General features: G+C 25.7%; 3 protein-coding genes and 1 long non-coding RNA gene across 4 annotated transcripts in view; 1 reads left to right on the top strand and 3 right to left on the bottom strand.

The window, feature by feature from the left end:
* Positions 1-2,311, bottom strand: part of LOC126896768 (lachesin-like) — a 59,406-nt gene extending 57,095 nt beyond the window's left edge. Inside the window, exon 1 of the mRNA XM_050669837.1 lies at positions 2,115-2,311. The gene's annotated coding sequence lies outside the window, so the exon portion shown is untranslated. The remainder of the gene's footprint in view (positions 1-2,114) is intronic.
* An 8,614-nt stretch (positions 2,312-10,925) lies between these two features.
* On the bottom strand, positions 10,926-11,834 carry LOC126896792 (uncharacterized). The gene is made up of 3 exons (XR_007701952.1): positions 11,390-11,834; positions 11,183-11,322; positions 10,926-10,959 (listed from the first exon to the last, which is right to left on the bottom strand). It is a non-coding gene; the product is annotated as an uncharacterized LOC126896792 (long non-coding RNA).
* Positions 11,835-12,137: 303 nt separating this feature from the next.
* On the top strand, positions 12,138-13,992 carry LOC126896782 (ejaculatory bulb-specific protein 3-like). The gene is made up of 2 exons (XM_050669878.1): positions 12,138-12,446; positions 12,958-13,992. The coding sequence occupies exons 1-2, from the start codon at positions 12,224-12,226 to the stop codon at positions 13,131-13,133; spliced, it is 399 nt and encodes a 132-aa protein (XP_050525835.1). The 5' UTR covers positions 12,138-12,223; the 3' UTR covers positions 13,134-13,992.
* Positions 13,993-17,016: 3,024 nt separating this feature from the next.
* LOC126895555 (uncharacterized) lies at positions 17,017-18,271 on the bottom strand. The gene is made up of 3 exons (XM_050667546.1): positions 18,083-18,271; positions 17,515-17,815; positions 17,017-17,110 (listed from the first exon to the last, which is right to left on the bottom strand). The coding sequence occupies exons 1-3, from the start codon at positions 18,159-18,161 to the stop codon at positions 17,017-17,019; spliced, it is 474 nt and encodes a 157-aa protein (XP_050523503.1). The 5' UTR covers positions 18,162-18,271.
* Positions 18,272-18,817: the final 546 nt, after the last annotated feature.

Raw genomic sequence — 18,817 nt, 5'->3', positions numbered from 1 at the left:
AATAAAACTAATTTAAATATAATGTGCCCAAATTTATTATAAAGGTATAAAGGTATAAAAAGAAAAATTGTAACGTCCTAACCACTACATAAAATTGTTAAATAATGATTTAAAAAATAATAATTTATAGTAAATACAAAAATACAGTTTGTTATTAGTTTCCATGTAAAAGTATAAATACTTTAGATTCTAATATAGGTTCAATTTTGAGAAATATACCTTTTCCTACTTTATAATTAATCTCACTCAAAAAAATTGAAAAGTTTTAGGTTTTGGGCATAAAATATTTTGTGAAAGTTCTTAGAACCTTTCCACCAAATTGAAAAATATTCTAAGCAACCTATGGTTTATACTTTAAAATAATGTAAATATGCTCTAAAATTATGAGCTACAAAAAGTGAATATTGTCTAAGTTTCTTCAAGCACGATAATTATAATCACAGTTAAATGTTATCTTATCTGTGGTCTATCGTTCAATACAATTATTCTATCGAAACATTTTGTAATTGAGATGTTAATTGTCAGATTTCGATATCTTTAAGTTTATGTCCAATCTATACTGGTTCTCAAACTAATGATTTTTATTTAAATAAAATATAAAATATTTCTATGTTATGAGTCACCAAACAAAATTTTTTTAATTATTAAAATTTTCCCAAATAGATAAAATATTTGTGAATAAAATCACCTCGTATAAAATATGAATTATTATTAAATTTTATATTTGACTATGGTTTATAAAACATATATTTTAATAGTATAACCAAGTGATTATAATTTTTCTACATTTTGTTAAATGTATCAATTGACGGATAAAAATTCATTAATATAATTCACATGACCAGCGTAACCCACAAAATTCACCCAACCAAAATCAGATGGTCAACAGTGGCTGAAAAATTTTCCAGGGTGGTATTTTTAAAATTTTCAGTAAATAAAAATAAACACTCGATTTTTCTTAAAATTATAATTATACTAAGATATTTCTATTAGTAATTTTAGATGTATTTCTCTATGTATTAATTGTTTTTTAAATTGTCCCTTATACCTCATAAAGGTATCAATCTTATTTTGTTTAACTACAATATACAAAAATAAATATAAAATAAAAAATTATCTTATTAAATTACTGGTCGATAACAACATTTGAAATAGTATTTCGGAAGTTACTAACATTTATATGTATATATTATATATATAGTGGAAGAAGAGCGTAGCTTAGTAATGTTTAATAATAAAAATAATAAACATAACGAACGTCTGACCTCCAGTTTATGTATTAAAAATGTTAATAACTTTCGAGATACTTTTTTAAATGTTGTTATCGACCAGTAATTTTCTTAATTAGATCATTTTTCATTTTACAAGCTAGTTAAATATGTAAGTTACCATTAAAGAAAAATGAAATTGACATCCTTATAAGAAATAAAAATACTTATTAATTGATAAATAAAGAAAAAATAAAAAGATATCTAAAATAACTTTTTTAACATAATAATTATTTTAAGAGAAATCGAGTGGCTTATATTAAAAAAATTTCCCTATATAACACGATGAGCAAAAAAAACTATCCGATTTAATTTAAAATACGTTTGCTCTAATGTTGGAGAGAAAAACAATAATATTATTCTATTTTGTCTAAGTAACTTTCAACTGTTAGTAAACAATAAATTCTGAAATATGCGTAGGATAAGCCAATCCGTTTACGAAATACTTTTGAAGACAGTAAATAAACAAGATTGATACTTTTTTCACGCAGCCAATTTTATAATCCTTTGATTGTATTATTCCAAATAAGTCCAGAAGAAATTACAATGAGCACAATGTATTTTTATCTGTAACCTACAGAATATTCATAAATAATTGCAACCTACTCTAAAAATATTCCAATAGTTGTGATATTATTTTCTGTATAGAAATATCTTTTTGAAAACAACATTTTCTGGCTAACGTTAAGTACGTTCTTAATAATTTTGTTTACACTTTGATTTGAAATGGTTAATTAGATTTTATAATGCTGAAAAATATCAATTAAATTTTAGTTGAACAATGTGTTATTGAAACAGATAACATACACAGTTTCCTGTTTGTAACACAACTTTTATGGTACTCACTTGTGATTATTATGTTTATAGAGATTTTGTCGTAATTAAAGTGATTCACATTTGATCACGGAAGTTCATGTCTACAACTTTCTAATTAAGTTAATTTACATACGAGTATTAACACGTCGAAGACATGGGATTTTCAAATTACAGCACAGGACACGCTCGTTTCGGGAATTCGTGGCGAGACGACTGTTGGACCCCAACACGCTCCGACGTTTTTGGTCCAGACGAGGGACCCGCCTACTTAACGTCACCATCCACCCACAGGCACCCCGGCGGATCTTACTTCACACATTTTTGCTCATCGTCATCTTCACATCAAAATGTTTTTGCTAATGGTACCAGATAAGATCATTATCTTATTGTATATTGTGCAATTCTTGTACGTGTGTTAAGCATATCAATGTCCAAACTATATTTTATAGTTGTTTTTAATTTGACTAAAAAATCATTCAAACGCGAAATTTAGAATACCTAATCTTTGTGCACTAATCCGTCATTTAATTATATAATAAACCATTCAATGTATCAGTATTGATATTTAAATAATCTATCGACTAAATACAATAATAGCGATTTGACGAGTTGTTTGGACAGATAATTTTTATCGTAAGTGGGCATTAACATTTTAAAAAGTCAAAATTAAGTTAAATTAGTAGAATAACTCTCTACTTAGTCTTTTAAAAATTAACTTAACAAAATTAAAAATATGTGCAATTTTGCCAACCTTGTTTTTTAATCGTATTATTGCACAATGAGTGTATATTTGTATAAATTTTGTTTTTATTTTTATTTCATATTTCATTCTTAATGATATTTGAGGCGTATAAAATCATTATTCCCTTTGGGTTAAGCTGATAACAATAACTATAATTACTATAGTTTAAGTTAACAGTTTAACCGTTAACGGTTTAACCCCAAAAAAGTTTATTTCGTGAGTTTGTCTGTTATGGTTTTACTTGCATTAATTTAAAGGTTTGGGTTAATAAGTCAGAGCTTTACGTGTCACAGCTTATATGTATTACATAATATGTGATTTAAAAGATAAAATAATTGTAATTTTTTTTTTTTTAACGTAACCTTTAAATATTATTCATAATTTAAAAAGAGTGAGCGTTTGTAATTTTATCTGGGTATTTTGCATATTGGATCAAGAGGCAAGTGTGTTTTATGTTTCATTTGTATAATTATATTTTATATTTGTCTGTGGAAACTTTAGCTAAAATTAGTACTTATCTATGAAACTTGATATAATTGCTTCAAAGTCTTCTGTTTCAAATATTTAAATAGTTAAGCTTTAAAATCAGCAACAATTTTATTAAGCTCATAATTGATATTAAACACATTTCCTTTAAATTATTTACCTAATTATATAAATTAGTGTGATTCTTTATTTATAAAACAATAATTACTAACTGTTCCTAAAATAAAAATTCCTGAAAATATCCGCAGCTTTAATTATTATTTTTGATGAGATATCGTTTTTATGATAGTTTTTTAGCCGTAATGTAAACTTGTACTTTAACTACTGCATTTTTTCAGTTACTATGTGAAATTTGATACCATTTATTATTCACAATAAGAGTAAAAACGTTTTATACTTATGGAATTGTTGTATAAAAAATCAAAAATCAGCTTTTTATCATTTAAATTAAAAATTGTAAATAATTTGGGGAGTATTTAAACAACATATAATAAAAAATTTCAAATTTTTTTACGTTATGCTATTCTAAATCCATTAAACTTTTGTTTTTTACTCTATTCTTTAAAAATACCGTTATGCTCGAGTATTCAATATTGTATATACATATTTATTAATTTTAATGTATTGCATTTTTATTATGTCAAAAAAATAATAAAAATAGTCATATTTCAGCTCATAAATATATAACTATCATAATATATGGAATAATAAAATGAATATTGAAATAGTTGACACTTGTTGAAATATATAAAAATACAATTCGATATTGAAGGCTATTTCCTAAAATATATTTATGTACACTTAATTTACAGAATTTTCGCAATTTCTTTTATACCCAAATTATATTAAAAGTTAATTACCAAAAAAAAAAAAAAATGCATTATAAAATAATACTGCAATCAAGAGGTTAAGGTATATGTTGAAAGTAAAAAATCTTAATTCAAGAATTTCGTTTTATTTGAAATAATTTCTAGAGCCGTATAAGAAAATAGATATCTAATAAAATACATTATGTTTAATATCCTTGAAAAATTGTAAACATCTTGTTCATATAGTTAATTAGTTCCGTGAGAACTAAAAAAAGTTATTTATTTTATAAAAAGTGAGAACATCGTTATGTACGATCGTAATTGACACAAAATCATTTAAGTGACAGTCATTCGCATATAAATTGAATTAGTTGAGTGTCAATAGAATCGTCTGGGTACACTATTTCGTCAAGACTTAATTGCTTATCATTAATTAGTGCATGATTCTGAATTTTTTTTTATTACAATGGAATATGCATAAATTGCTCTTGATAAATCAATTAGCAGAGGTTAAAAGCAGCGACGACGGATAACATTGACAGTCGTTGATGTGANTTTCGTCAAGACTTAATTGCTTATCATTAATTAGTGCATGATTCTGAATTTTTTTTTATTACAATGGAATATGCATAAATTGCCCTTGATAAATCAATTAGCAGAGGTTAAAAGCAGCGACGACGGATAACATTGACAGTCGTTGATGTGAAAAAAAAAATGGGATTTATTTAACTGTCATGTAATGGCTGTTTAAAAACGGCTTACGAATTTAAGGTCAATTACCTCATAAATATGCCAAATATGGTCATTGTCTCTTGTCAATAACGAATTAGCTTTTATTTCTTTGGCCGTTGTTAAATATTAAAATACTAGACGGGCCGTTTGCTAAAAATTGCAATGTAGTAACAGAATTCGATGTTTGCGCAAAAATTAGTCGCCAGCAGGTGTTAATCGGCAGTAGAAGCTAACGATGGGTTTTGTAACGAAATTCGCTGGCTATTATGGCCATCGGAAAGGAAACTCAGTACGGCATCCCAAATCAACGCAATAAAGTGCATGCATTTGTGTGTGTGTTTTAATTAAACTGGAGAATGCTTATAACTCCACAGAGTCTTGAAAAAATCAGCGATAAAAAGCGCACGAAACGTTTGCCGGTCGTTAGAATTCCAATCTAAATTACTTGTTCGTCACATTCTCTCCCTGCGGATGTGTTCAACAAATGTATAAAGAGGATCTTTTTGTAAGAACAACGGAGGATGACGTAAAAGTTTTTGTATTAAAAACGCCGTGACGAAAGAGGACCGAGGAATACGCGTAAAAATGTCGCGTTCCGCCCGACAAGCACGTCGTTTTCCTAACTAAAACCGATAATTTACGACTGTAGTTGTACACAGCAATTTTTAAAATGAACCCGCCGTCGAGTTTGCCCTGTGTCAATCGTCAAAATTACATTTTATTTTTTTCCTCTCTGCCCTCTACTCCGGTGACACGGTGCAAACCTGCTGCCGGCATTTTCAAAAGGAAACTGTTGTTTTTTCTCGGTCCTATTACCTCAGCATTATAAAACGTAGTTACAGTACGGTCGTCATTCCTGAGCACGACAAGTGTTTAAAGTAAACGAACCATATTACCTACTTGTACCGTGTGCCTGTCTACACAAAACTATCAAAGGACCGAGTTAACACGCCAACATTAGTGTCGTTTATTTATTCTTACTGTTTTACAGTTTTAGCCATAAAATCAATAGTACCCACTCCAATAAAAAATAAAAACAGCGTAAAAATTATCTGAGATGTAATTATTTGACAAAACAATTTTGATTTCATGTAACGTGTGGAGCTAAAATAATTTATAGTTATTAATATACTTATTATTTTTTTTGCATAAATTATTTTAATAAATCGATGGTCTCCTTTGATTTCAATATGATGTTAAAATGCTTATATAAATAATTAATCATGAAATATAATTTTTATAAAAATGTTTGAATTAATAACATTAATTTTTCCCGCTTAACATAAATAACTGACTTCCTTTTTTAGCAATACACTTGTAATATATCAATTATTACCTTTAATACACAAAACATTCTGTTTTTAATTTATAAATAATAAATACGATATTATGCATAGCATTATTTCTATTTTAAAACTTGGCAAGGATTTAAACATCTTTATGACTATGAATGAGATGATATTAAACCCGGAAAAGATATATATTTTTTCAATTTATATAGTCAAAAAAAAAAAAATAAAAAAAAAAAAAGGATCGGTAGAAATTTGGCACAACTATTGTTAGGAAAATATCATAAATTATTTACCCTTGTCTGGTCAATATGAATAATATGGATATGTTGAGACCCGGTTAATGTCAGCTGTCCAAATAAGGAAATAGTACTAGAATATAGAATATTTTGAATGCCAATAATGAAATAGAAAAATCTTGAAACATAAAAAAACAGTTTGTTACTAAATTCACCTTAGAAAATATTTTTATAAATATAATGAAAAATAAATATTTGTTTTTGTTTAACACAAATAAATATAAATCCTCTTAAAGTAGGTTTTGGTGGATAAATACTTAAGCATTTCTAAAAATTATTTTTAAAAGTATAATAAGAAGTCAATTTTTAATTTTCAAAATAATATTATTTTTTCTGTATAATAATACGTTTATCATTGCTATTGGCTCTATGCTATTTCAATTCAAATAGCTGTACAATGTCTACTTTTTAAATTAAAAAAATTATTCAATTTATTTTTAGCTATAGGACGTGGTTGAGTGTATTAAACAATATACACATATGTATGATCAAAGTATTGTGCGATTGTAAAAATGTATGTTCTAATTAATTTACAGGGTGTTCAATAAGTAAGGAAACAGATAACAAACAACGAGAACAATGGAAACGCGTTTCATTACTTACTAAAGACTTATATAAATTTTACGAAGTAATATGATACTCACAAAGCCATTCAACAGCTATCAAATAGATTATAAACATAATAGTTATTTTTTATAAGTAATTTTTGAAAATTTACTTGTTTACTTTTAGAATAACAAATAATATTATGTTTGGTTTAAACAAGTATAATAATTTTTAACGAATTGAATAAAATAAACAATTTTTCTTTGGCTAGTTAAATAAAGAAAATAAATTCATTCTACACAAATCTTGTAAAATATTTCATAGTATTTATAATCATTATTACTATTATTAATAATTCATTTATTTATTCACATTTTTATTTGAAGTTTCAATTATTTTTAATATTAAGTAAATAATAATTTACAATATTTTGAACTATAAAATAATAAAGTTTATTTTGTAATCTCTAATTGAGTACTAATAATTAAAACAAACAAATCGTTTGAAATGATAATCATAATAAAAAATTGTTTTCATACGGATAGCGAAACATATTATATAGTTTGGCCGTATTGTTTAGAGTCACATTAAATCAAATAATATTTAAAATAATTAAAAAATACGTTATAACCAATTTTAACAATATACATTATGAGGATAGAAAAATTATAAAACAAATAAATATGAAAATACAACTTATAATTTATACAACAACGTGATATCTTTTTAATAATCAAATTGATATCGTTGATAAAATAATCACAGAATAACCCATACTGAGCGCATATTTGTATATTTTAAACACATTTTATCATGTTCATATTGATGATAACAATTTTGCGAGCTGAACGGTTAACATTGCACGAATAACAGAAAAACAATAAATCACTATAAAACAGCAGCCGACACTACCTAGACGCGTATAAAGTCACTATATTCTCGTACAGTTAATTTGCATAAGTCGTTTCCCGGTGAACATAAGGATGAGATTTATGAACGTTAGTGTGGTCTGTGACTGCACTGTGTCTGCAAACTAGAAACTTTTCTGTACCCCAAATATAACTTGAACGTGTGTTTGTGACCGGCCTGTGGTTACGTCTGAATGAATGCCAAAGGAAAAGCCGTTGATTATTTAATTTAGGGTTTTACTGATGTCATAGCTGACAATCGTGCGATTTAACAGATTCAGCCACTGTTTGTTCATAAATGCTTCTAAAAATGGAATACTTATGAACGTGTTAAGGCTTTCGTGGATACATCCGAAAACGTTTCAAGCAAATGGAATACTTTTTAGAAAAGTTTGTCGTCTTACAGGTTGAGAATAACTGAAATTGCATTGTGCCGGTAAATCATCTCGTTCAGTGATTGATCGACTAAAATTATCGAATGTGCCAAAAACATGCGTATCCAGTCGATTATAATACCATAATTGAACGGCTCATGACTTTTTTTCTTTAGATCTCACTCTTTTTTTTCACTATAAACATTTTTACTTCTCGTCAACACATAAATATAAATTAACATTTCAAACACGTAAGCTTTGGTTAACGTAGTTTTCATAATTAACTAAGCATATTTCACTATCATAACAAACTCCCTTTAGGACAATAGTACGAATATAATTGCGATGCCGCGCCAGTTATGCGGCATACTTACAAACTTGGTATACGAGGTTCGAATGTCGCCCGTCGAAAAAAATAATGCTGAACAAACTATTAAAAAAAATAATTCAAACATAAAACTAAATATTTTATACACCTAATAAAATAAGTAAAAAGAAAACTTAGACAAATATTTTGTTTTTTACGATATAATTAATTGAATGAATTTCAATTTAATTGGAATTTATTACTTCGCAATCGATAAGAATTCCAATACTATTTTTTCAATTATTACTGTAAAACACTTTTTATTAATGAGACATTACAGTGTTTTGCACTAGCGCTTGATTTTTTTTTCTATAAATTATTAATAAATAATATATGTTGATTCTTCTGATATTTAATCACATATTTATGTTTGTTCATCATATTTTTGTAATAACGACGAAGAGATGATGCAAAAAAAAAACAAAGTCCTCGTTTGAACGATTTTTCAATAGAAACAAATATAGCAATAAATAAATTTTTTTATTATTATTTATAATAACAAACATTAATAATTTAACATCACTTAAACTTGACTTAGCGTACTGTTATTATTAATTAATTTAAGTCGGCGGATTGTTAATGTTAAAAATCAAAAGTAAATTGAAACTGCTAGTGATCAACGATATTGTAACTCCTCAGATTATATAATCTAAACGCAATTGTCTGCGAACGGAAATTTTATATGAAATTGGACATAATTTATCTTTTTATCGATAGGAAAGTAAAACAATAATAATATTTAAATGTCAAGATCTCAAAGGTTACAATATTCAAATTGGAATCACGTATATTTTTATAAAGGAACTATTGAGGATGTGAGCTTTTACTGGGATGACATTGGAGAATTGTTCATATAAAAAAATACTTTAACTGTTTTGGAAAGTAAATAGAAAAACGCATTGCTTAATATTGTCAAATTGAGCGTACCTAGGGTTGATAAAAAAAATAAAGTATTCGGACAAAATAAAAACATTATTAATATGATTTGTCTGAAGGGGTTATAAAGGGTCACAGATTATTTATGTTTTTATTTTGTAACATTCCCTGTTTTATATTCACTGGTGACCAAACATAATGCATCAAGATTATAGAAAAAGTCAGAGGATCTGTTGATAAATTGAACAAAACAACAATCGCACTAAATGAAAAAAAATCTCTAAAATAAAACAACACGTAACTGGAAATGTTATAATTGAAACAAAAGTTGGATAAGCTTTTGATGTGATGCATCATACATTTCATTGTGAAACATGCAATAAAGCTATTAAAACAATTTTACAACAATCATTTCGACAATTTCGGATAAGTCTTTCAACAAAGCAAAATTAAAACAATTATTGTACTTTTAAAAATATACTCGCTTTTAGATAAAAATAAAACTATACCGAAGCTATTACTGCAGTTATAAAGAAGCAATTAGGATCTTATTGTTAAAATTCCTTTAACATTATTCGTTAGTAAACTTTTATGCTATAACATGCATTATATTTAATTTAAAATAATCAAGTTCAAAATAATTTTTTTTCTTTATATTAATTGATTTAACATCTTCTACAATTTTATCAGGTAAAATATTTAAAATAGCTATTCTATATCTATCTATAACATAGTATAGTATACATGTATACATATATTATAATATACGGGGTCAATAAAACTATATTTTTCTTGGGGTTTCCTTTAAATTTGTAACGTGTGTCTCAAAAATTTTAAAAATATCATAAATATATTACCTATATTTAGTGAATAATAATGGCCTAATGAAATCTAGTTTATGTTACTATGATTATGTCATTAAAATCGATCTAGTGAGAATCGAGAAAAAATTATGTAAATTAAATATTTTGTTTACTTAACTTTATATTTAATTTTTTGAAAAAAAAAAAACGGATTAACTTTAGCTATTAATTTATTGGCTTTCTCTTATTAACTTAAATTTGATAAGCAAAAAAAAATCAACGACTTCTACAACTTTTGCTAATATTGTAATTTTAAATTAAAAGGCAAAAAAAAGTTTAATCAAAGATATCACGTACTGTCGCAAATAAATAGAATAATAAGGTAATATTTAGTTCCGTTTTTTACATAATATGAACTAACATTTGGTACCAAAAAAATTTAAATTTAACAAACTTCAAAATGTTACATATATATATGTACTTATCGTAGAGTTCATCTCCAGTAGTAATAGTTACAGGACCGAGGTTGGAGCTATACTAGCAATTTAGCTTGTTTCCTGTTTGTTTTTGTAATTTTTGTTGTTGTTTTTATGGTTTTCGTTATTGTTTTCAAAAAAAAGCAATGTGTATTTTTAACCGATCTCCTGCAACAAATTTCCAATAGCTAAGTTGGATAAATTAACTTTTCGTGGATAAAAGTTGCTATTTGGAATCCCTCTATGTGGGCAGGTAAAAGATTAAATTTCAAAAAACAATATACCTAATTAAAGGAAATTCCATAGGTATTAACCTTAATAAAAAAAATTTTTTAAAAAGTTATAATGGTTAAAATTAAGTAAAGTAAGCCAAAAAATTTTTGAAACTTACCGATAGTAAAAATCGTAATTTTTTTAGGGTCCTACTGCGTTTAAGGTGAATTAGTGATTTTTTTTTTATTTTTGTGTGTAATGTTTTCAATTGGATACGATTTTTGATCTTTTGGCATGTACAAATAGGTCTAAGAGAAACTGACACAAATAAAAGTCAATCACACAAAAAAAAAAAATACATCATAGTAAAATTAATATATATTACTTAATTTCACATTGAAGCTAAAATTTCTTCTATCATACAGTTATCAATCAGTTTTAAAATGCAAGAAAAAATGTTTGAAAATGCTATTTTTTACGGTATCGTAATTTTGGCACTGAGTAGTTAAATAATATTATAATCTGGTCCTTTTGACGTATTGATTATTAAAATCGGTCCAGTGAGAGCAGAGAATTTTCATGGATTGATATAAAAACATACACTATCACAAAATCAATGCCTTCTCTAGTTACATAATCACGAAAAAATTCAATTTATTGGTAAATCTTTATTTTGTCCCTTAAAAAAAGTATTAGACAATTGAAAAATGCATGCTATTAGGTTAGATATTGAAAAAGTTCTCATGCAAATTTTAAATTTAAAATCATTCACAAAAGTCAGAAAAAAATCATAGTATCATAACCTTGATATCTCACCCACCTTAAGTGAATTTTTTAACCGTGTAAATTTAATTACACTGTAGCAAAACAATAGATTTTAATTAGTTAGAGTAGTTTAAATTTTAATATTTCATGAGCCATGTTTATATGAACTATATTTTAATAAATTAAAATATTTATGTAATAATTAATATTTAATATAATAATTATAATGTATTCTTATTTATTATTCAAATTATTTATGCTGCCCTTCCGAAAAGATTTGGACTCCATATCTAATTACATTGTTATATTGAATGTTTATTAAATACTTGCCTTGAATTAAAAGAAGGAAAGGTATATAAAACAAAATGTTACCTTTCCATACGTAGTTGTAAGTTAATTTTAAAACGATACACTCGAAAGTAAAAACCGTTCGAATATAATCACTTAAATAAAAATGAAATCGTATGTAATACTGTGCGCCCTTTTTCAACTGTTTATTTTAACATCATCAGCTCCAGCAAATGGTTCTAATAATACTGATATAATAAGTGCCGAGGAATTAAAAACTCATTATGCAAACATACTAAAATATGAAATAAAAAGTGCAATGGAACTACATATGAAATGCTTCTTGAATGAAAGTCCTTGTGCAAATCCACGTCTTGGTGAATTTAAAAGTAAAAAAAATTCTTTTCTTACTAATTCTAATCATTCTTCTTTATTTCTAAATTAATTTTTTTAAATAGTACAAAATGATTCTTAAATAAAATAATAATTACTCCTAAATTAAATTATTCTATATTTTTCAAGTATTAAGAGTTCACATATATTTTGATCATTTTAAAACAAATTGATTTTTTTTTGTGATATAAAAAATTATTAACAAAATATTTAATTAACAATAACATCAACAATATTATTTTTATTATTGCGTTTTATATGACTCATTTTTCTATCGTAAAAGTTTAAGAGGAAATATCAGTCTTAACCAGAAAAAAAAGTAAAACGTTAATTTTTTATTATTTTTACTACATACGATAAAATTTAACCTTTTTTTAATTATTAAAATTAAAAATTATATTATTAAAAAACCATTTATCTAGAAGTATGAAAAAAATTGTAAAATTATTCACGCTATATTTAAGGTTTGTTTTTGTTAATTTTAATTTTAAAAAATGTTTATTTTAGAAAAACTATTTAATTTCATGAAAGACAAGTGCAGCGTATGTACCAATGAACAAAAAATATTCTTAAGCAAAGGAATAAAAGATTACAAAACAGAGCATCCCATTGATTATGCAAAATTTTTGAAATTATACGATCCAAATGAAGCATACTATAAACATATAACAGAGAATTTGTAAATTTCGTCTAAAAAATGATTATTTATTTTTAAAACAAATTTGATAAATTTAAACAACGAATAATGAATTTTTTAATGAGATTAAAAAGACCACTTTTTATGAATATTACATTATTTAAGAAAATTTAATAAATTAATTAAAATGCACAAAGTACACACTTTATATCATTAGAAAAAAGCTTGTATTATTTTTTGCGGTAATTACATTTTTTTTTTTTTTTAGATAGTATATTGCAAATAATTTAAAACAATTTAATGGTATATATATATAATATCATTTTTTACAAAAACAAATATGGCTATACAAAACTTTTAAAAGTGAAAATTTGATCAATTTTAAAGAAATTTATTTGTCATATAGTTTCCTTTTAAATACTCTAATTAAATTTATATGATTCCCACTAAATTATTATATATTTATTAAAATATTATCGTAAATCATGTTAAATATTTTGAAATTCTAAAAAATAAATTGTTAGTAGTTATGTGTCAAATTCTGTTTCCATGTAAAGATGACAAACTTTTAATGTTAAAATTTTTTTTTATTGATTTTAATTTTTAAAGTTATTAATTAAAATGATCAATAATCGAAATTAAAATGAATAGTATTAATTTTTAAATGTTCAATGTAATTAAATAGGAATCAATTATAACGACCATTAGATACTTTAACATTTTTTATGTTAGTATTATGAACTACTTACTTAACAAATACATTCTTTATGGATTACGGTTTGAAATAATTGATACTCAAATGATTTTCTCTAAACAAAATACCATTAAACGTAAATAGAGACTGGTATGAAATAGCGTCTCTACTATTTGCAGTTATAAATAAGACAACGAATTTACAGAATAATTTTCAACGAGTTTTTCATTTTATATTTTTAAACGAAAAAAAGTTATATTTATCCAAAAACATTGACTGATACATAATTTACATTTATTTAGATATCAAACAAGATATTAAAACTTTAGTAATTTCGTTATTTTTCTTTGGCATTTGAACAGGAAAAATGCTAGTCCATTGTTATGCAGACCACAAGACTTGCTAAGGTTACAATGACTGTGATCTAGTCGGAACCAGCCGAGATTCTGTCGAATCTCTGAATCAATTCGTATTACACGCGCACCCGTTACACGTTAAGCAACAGATGTGGTTTAGACTATTTGCAAGTAAAATAATATTATCATTTTATATAAGTGTACGAGAAAATGTAAATACACATAAACAAATACACGGCAATTCTAACGTACGATAATGTGTCAAGCTGAGTTTATATGCATATATATTACTTAGTATCTACACGCGCTTTTGTTAGAACAGTGTTGTTATTACATCAGAAACTTAAGAGAGCTTTTCCTTACGTGATAAGTTGTTAATGTGTTAATAATACTGCTTTATTAATTTTCTCCAACTTTGATCAACCTAAAAGCAAAACACTGTCGCCATACTGGGAAAGATAAAAATACATTTTAATTAAATATTTATACTCTTCAAACAGTAGTCGACGATTACTCTCAGCAATGTTTTGACGACGATAATAACTGCCGTTGTAAAATTATAAAATTATATTGTGTAAGAATAATTATAAATTACTTATAATTTCATGAGTATAATCATATTGTTTTCTAACAAGTTAAAGGATCAAGTATATTTTGTAGGATAGACACTAATTATTTACCGTTAACACAACTGCATCTATTTTGCATACTGTAAGCGCCTTTAAATCGAAAATGGGAGAAAATAAATAAGTAGTTTAAATCTTAATAGGATTAGATGTGTTTTACACAACTAATAAGTTTTTAATGAATTCATTTTATATGGATCATATCCAGCGTACATATATGCATATTACGTTTTTTATGATTGTTTAAATAATTACATTGATTTTCAAGTAGTTTTGAATACAACATTAATGGTGCCAAGTAACGATGGTTTGTTTGAAATTTTCTGTTACTGTATCTAAAATATTTTATTCGTTCTACTTTGACTAAATATTTCTTTAGAAGTGTTCAAAAAACGTGTTCTATCTTCCCACGAATACGGTTATTTAGACCGTATTTCCAAGATCAAATATACATTGCTCTGACAAAAAAAAAAATGTTAGCAAGCTGTAAATTATTGCTGAACAATTGTAATTATTTTGCTAGTGAAAAAAAAAAACAAACAACATAAAGCCAATATCCCATAGTTAATAATTTAAAAAGGTTTGTTGGTTACGCGTGCGAATTCATCACGTAAAATAAATACAGCGAAGTATAATATTAATAAAGTAACGACATTCGTACGTGGTAGTTTTGCAGAAATATATACATCTTAAAAAAAAATTTCCCATTACTCGCAATGGAAGTTTTCAATGCATACAACATAATTTGCGTATAAATTTTCGATAAATTATATCAAACTTGCAGTACTCGAGTGTAAAATTTACATGAATTCAAAAATATCATACTTACTCATGGGAATTTTCGGATAATTTCTTACCGTGTCTTTTTTACACAATTGTTTGAAGTCTAAATGATATACAAATAACGTTTGAATCTCAACGTTTGAGTCTGATAAATAATTATAAACACCAGGGACGCGAAAATAAAAACATATTATTTGACATTCGCCCTCCTGCTTTTTTTTTAGAATAGTTTATATGATTTGCTGTCTAAATATGACGGGCACCGCATTTCGATTATTACAAACCATTATTGCGATGTTCGTTCGTCTGGATTATCGTAGTTCTATAGAACCATCAAATGCCATCGGTATAGACAGAATGTATGGATTCAGTCCAGAATTTTCCCACAGACGATACAATGATTCTGCGATAATGTAATCTACTTCAGTAGATCACAAACAGCGGTCTTCTGTAGCTAACGTCGGTCGTGTGTACAATGGAGACATGATATTTTTCATTATGATTTACCTACCTATAAACGAAATTAACTCTGTTGTCATTTATTGATCGCCGGAAAAACATTTTTTTTTCATGCGTGTGTTCTATAAATAACTAATTGATAGCTTTTTCACGATAACACAGATTAATAAAGATAATTTTTTAGCTTCGATGCAAAGCTGAGGAGGTATTAATTTTTCCATGATGTGTTTATTTTTTGTGTCTGTCACTACTTTTTCTCAGCTGTCAGAGAACCGAGAGCCGAAATTTCTAAGAATTAAACACTATCTACTGATTTGCATCGAAGCGTTTTTTATGATAGTGATTTTATGATAACTGTCAGATACCATTTATATTTGTTCCAACTATGCCTTGTCCATAATGTGCCGCAACTCCACTGTGCTACTTTTTTTTTTCGTTAGCAAGATATGAATTATTTTGGCGATGACAATATCTTCCAAAAGGATCGGTGTATGTCACAATTTTTTGTTTTAAGTTTGTACAACTATCGTTAAAACATTGAGTTACATATTCAAAATAGTAATATATATAATTTTTTCTAAAATTGGTTGAAATATAGATCACATTTATAATTTATAGAAAATCTATTTTTTCCTCCTCTTGAAAAATATGTTTTTTTAACATAAATATATCTATATTTATTATTTTAAAAATGTTAATCAAAAGAATCTTCAATTAATGACAATATATTGATCATAAATTAGCAATAACATAGAATATTATAACAATACATTAACACTTAAGTTTTAACTTTATAACACATAATTTTTATTAATAATTTTAAGTACTTATACATTTAATTGAAGCATTAACTGAATATATTATATATAAGAATAGTAAAAATTATAAGAATCTAACTGTAACTGCATACAGTTCTCTAAATCAAGGTGATCGTCCATTAAGCAATAATAACACCTGTCGATAAAAAAAACAATATTAATTTGATTATTTTTGCTGTTCAATCATTTTTTATCACCGTTGGATATAAGGGTCTCCAATTATTGCTACTTCATAGGCCAATTTGGGCTCTGAATCATCCACAACAAACTTCACTTTTTGTGGATAACTAAAACGACGATTATAACTTACATTTAAATTTTTCTGAAAAAAAGATAATTGTAAATTTTAGGATCTATTTAATCAATATATGTTCGCCTCTGTGCCAACCTGATTATCTCGATATTTTTGAGGAATACCATAATACACTATTTTATATAGCTTTAAATAGAATTTTTTTTTTATTCTTTATTATCCCCCGAAAAAGATAAAATATTTTTTAAGAATAAAAATCTTAATATATTTCAAGATTATAGTTGTTACAATAATTGTAAATGTTATAAATATATATAAAACCAAAATAAAATCTCAAAATGTTGATTATTAGTTTTGTCATATTATAGTTAAGACAATAAAATAATATGCTTACTTTATAGAATTTATAACATTCCCCATTATCTATAATGATCTTGCCAAAATTTCTTTTTTTTTTCAATGAAGCATATAATACCTTCTTTAAGGCTACAAGTTTCCACGAAGGCTGCTCTTTCTATAACTATTATTTTAGGCTCTGTCATATTCAGTTCATGAACATTTTCTTCTAACTTATCACATCCCTTAAGAATATTTTTAGGCTTATTATCTTCAATATCTACTTTCTCTTTTGTCACATCTTCTAACTCCGCCGTGATTTTAGTTTTTAAATACTCGTTCTGCATTGTGTCAGATTTCATTTCATGATTACTAACTTTATTTAAATAACACTCCATGCCTTCTAATTAATAACATATTAGTTTGCAATAATATTTATCATCTCAACAATAATTAGACTAATTATAGTTAATTTTTATTAAAATTATTAAAGAATTGTTTAATACTGATTATATAAATCTATACTACATTCATACGTTCAAATGAATGAGTGTATTAATTCTCTGTACGTGTTAAAACGCTAGATACCGAGAGAATTTTTGTTGTCTATCGTGTTAAGCTAAGTTTCATTAAAAAAATACCTGGGCTAGATTAAGCTAAGATACTATACCATTTATATTACGCTCCTTTTTGGAGAAAGAACACGTGAAGACTCTTGCCAACAGACGAAAGAATCTTTTTACATTCATTGTAATGTGATTATTTGCAAAAAATCAATGTATCAAAATACTTTTTTCACAATTTATTGTGTCTGTCAGTAATAGTATATAAGCATGAAAACTAGCTCTTTTCGACCAAATTCAACAACAAACTAATATGTATTTGAAAATAAACATTAGTGTATCCATATTAAATAATCCTTGACAACTTGATTTAGTATTTTTATGATTTTATGATATTTAAATATTAAATTAAGAGATGGTCAAACATTGAATTTTTAAAGAACTATGTTCATAATAAAAAAATTAATTATTATTATAAAATTATATAAAATGTCTAACTTGGGAATGTATTTAAATAATTAAAAAATTCAAGTTAATAGATAATTATTAGCTATTTATAAATAAAAAATATCATGCGAACTAATAAAATATCACTTATATTAAAGAAGTTAATAATTATTTCGAAAGTCAATATTTTTAAACATAAATTGGTGGTGAGATACTGTAGAAATATATTTTTAAGCCATCAAACTAGGAAAAAGTTAGGTTAGTTGAAGCTGTCAAAAGTTTTGGCATACAGTAAAAAAACCAGTCGAATTAATAGAAATTTGGATTAAATAAAAATAAATATTGTAAAATAACAAAAATTTAAATGTTACAAAAATAATTATGGTTTTCATGAT

This window comes from Daktulosphaira vitifoliae, unplaced genomic scaffold (genome assembly GCF_025091365.1).
Source record: "Daktulosphaira vitifoliae isolate Bord-2020 unplaced genomic scaffold, ASM2509136v1 Scaffold_1, whole genome shotgun sequence".
NCBI classification, from domain to species: Eukaryota; Metazoa; Arthropoda; class Insecta; order Hemiptera; family Phylloxeridae; genus Daktulosphaira; species Daktulosphaira vitifoliae.
The sequence above is the reverse complement of the archived record's forward strand: the minus strand, read 5'-3'. Positions and strand labels throughout refer to the sequence as shown.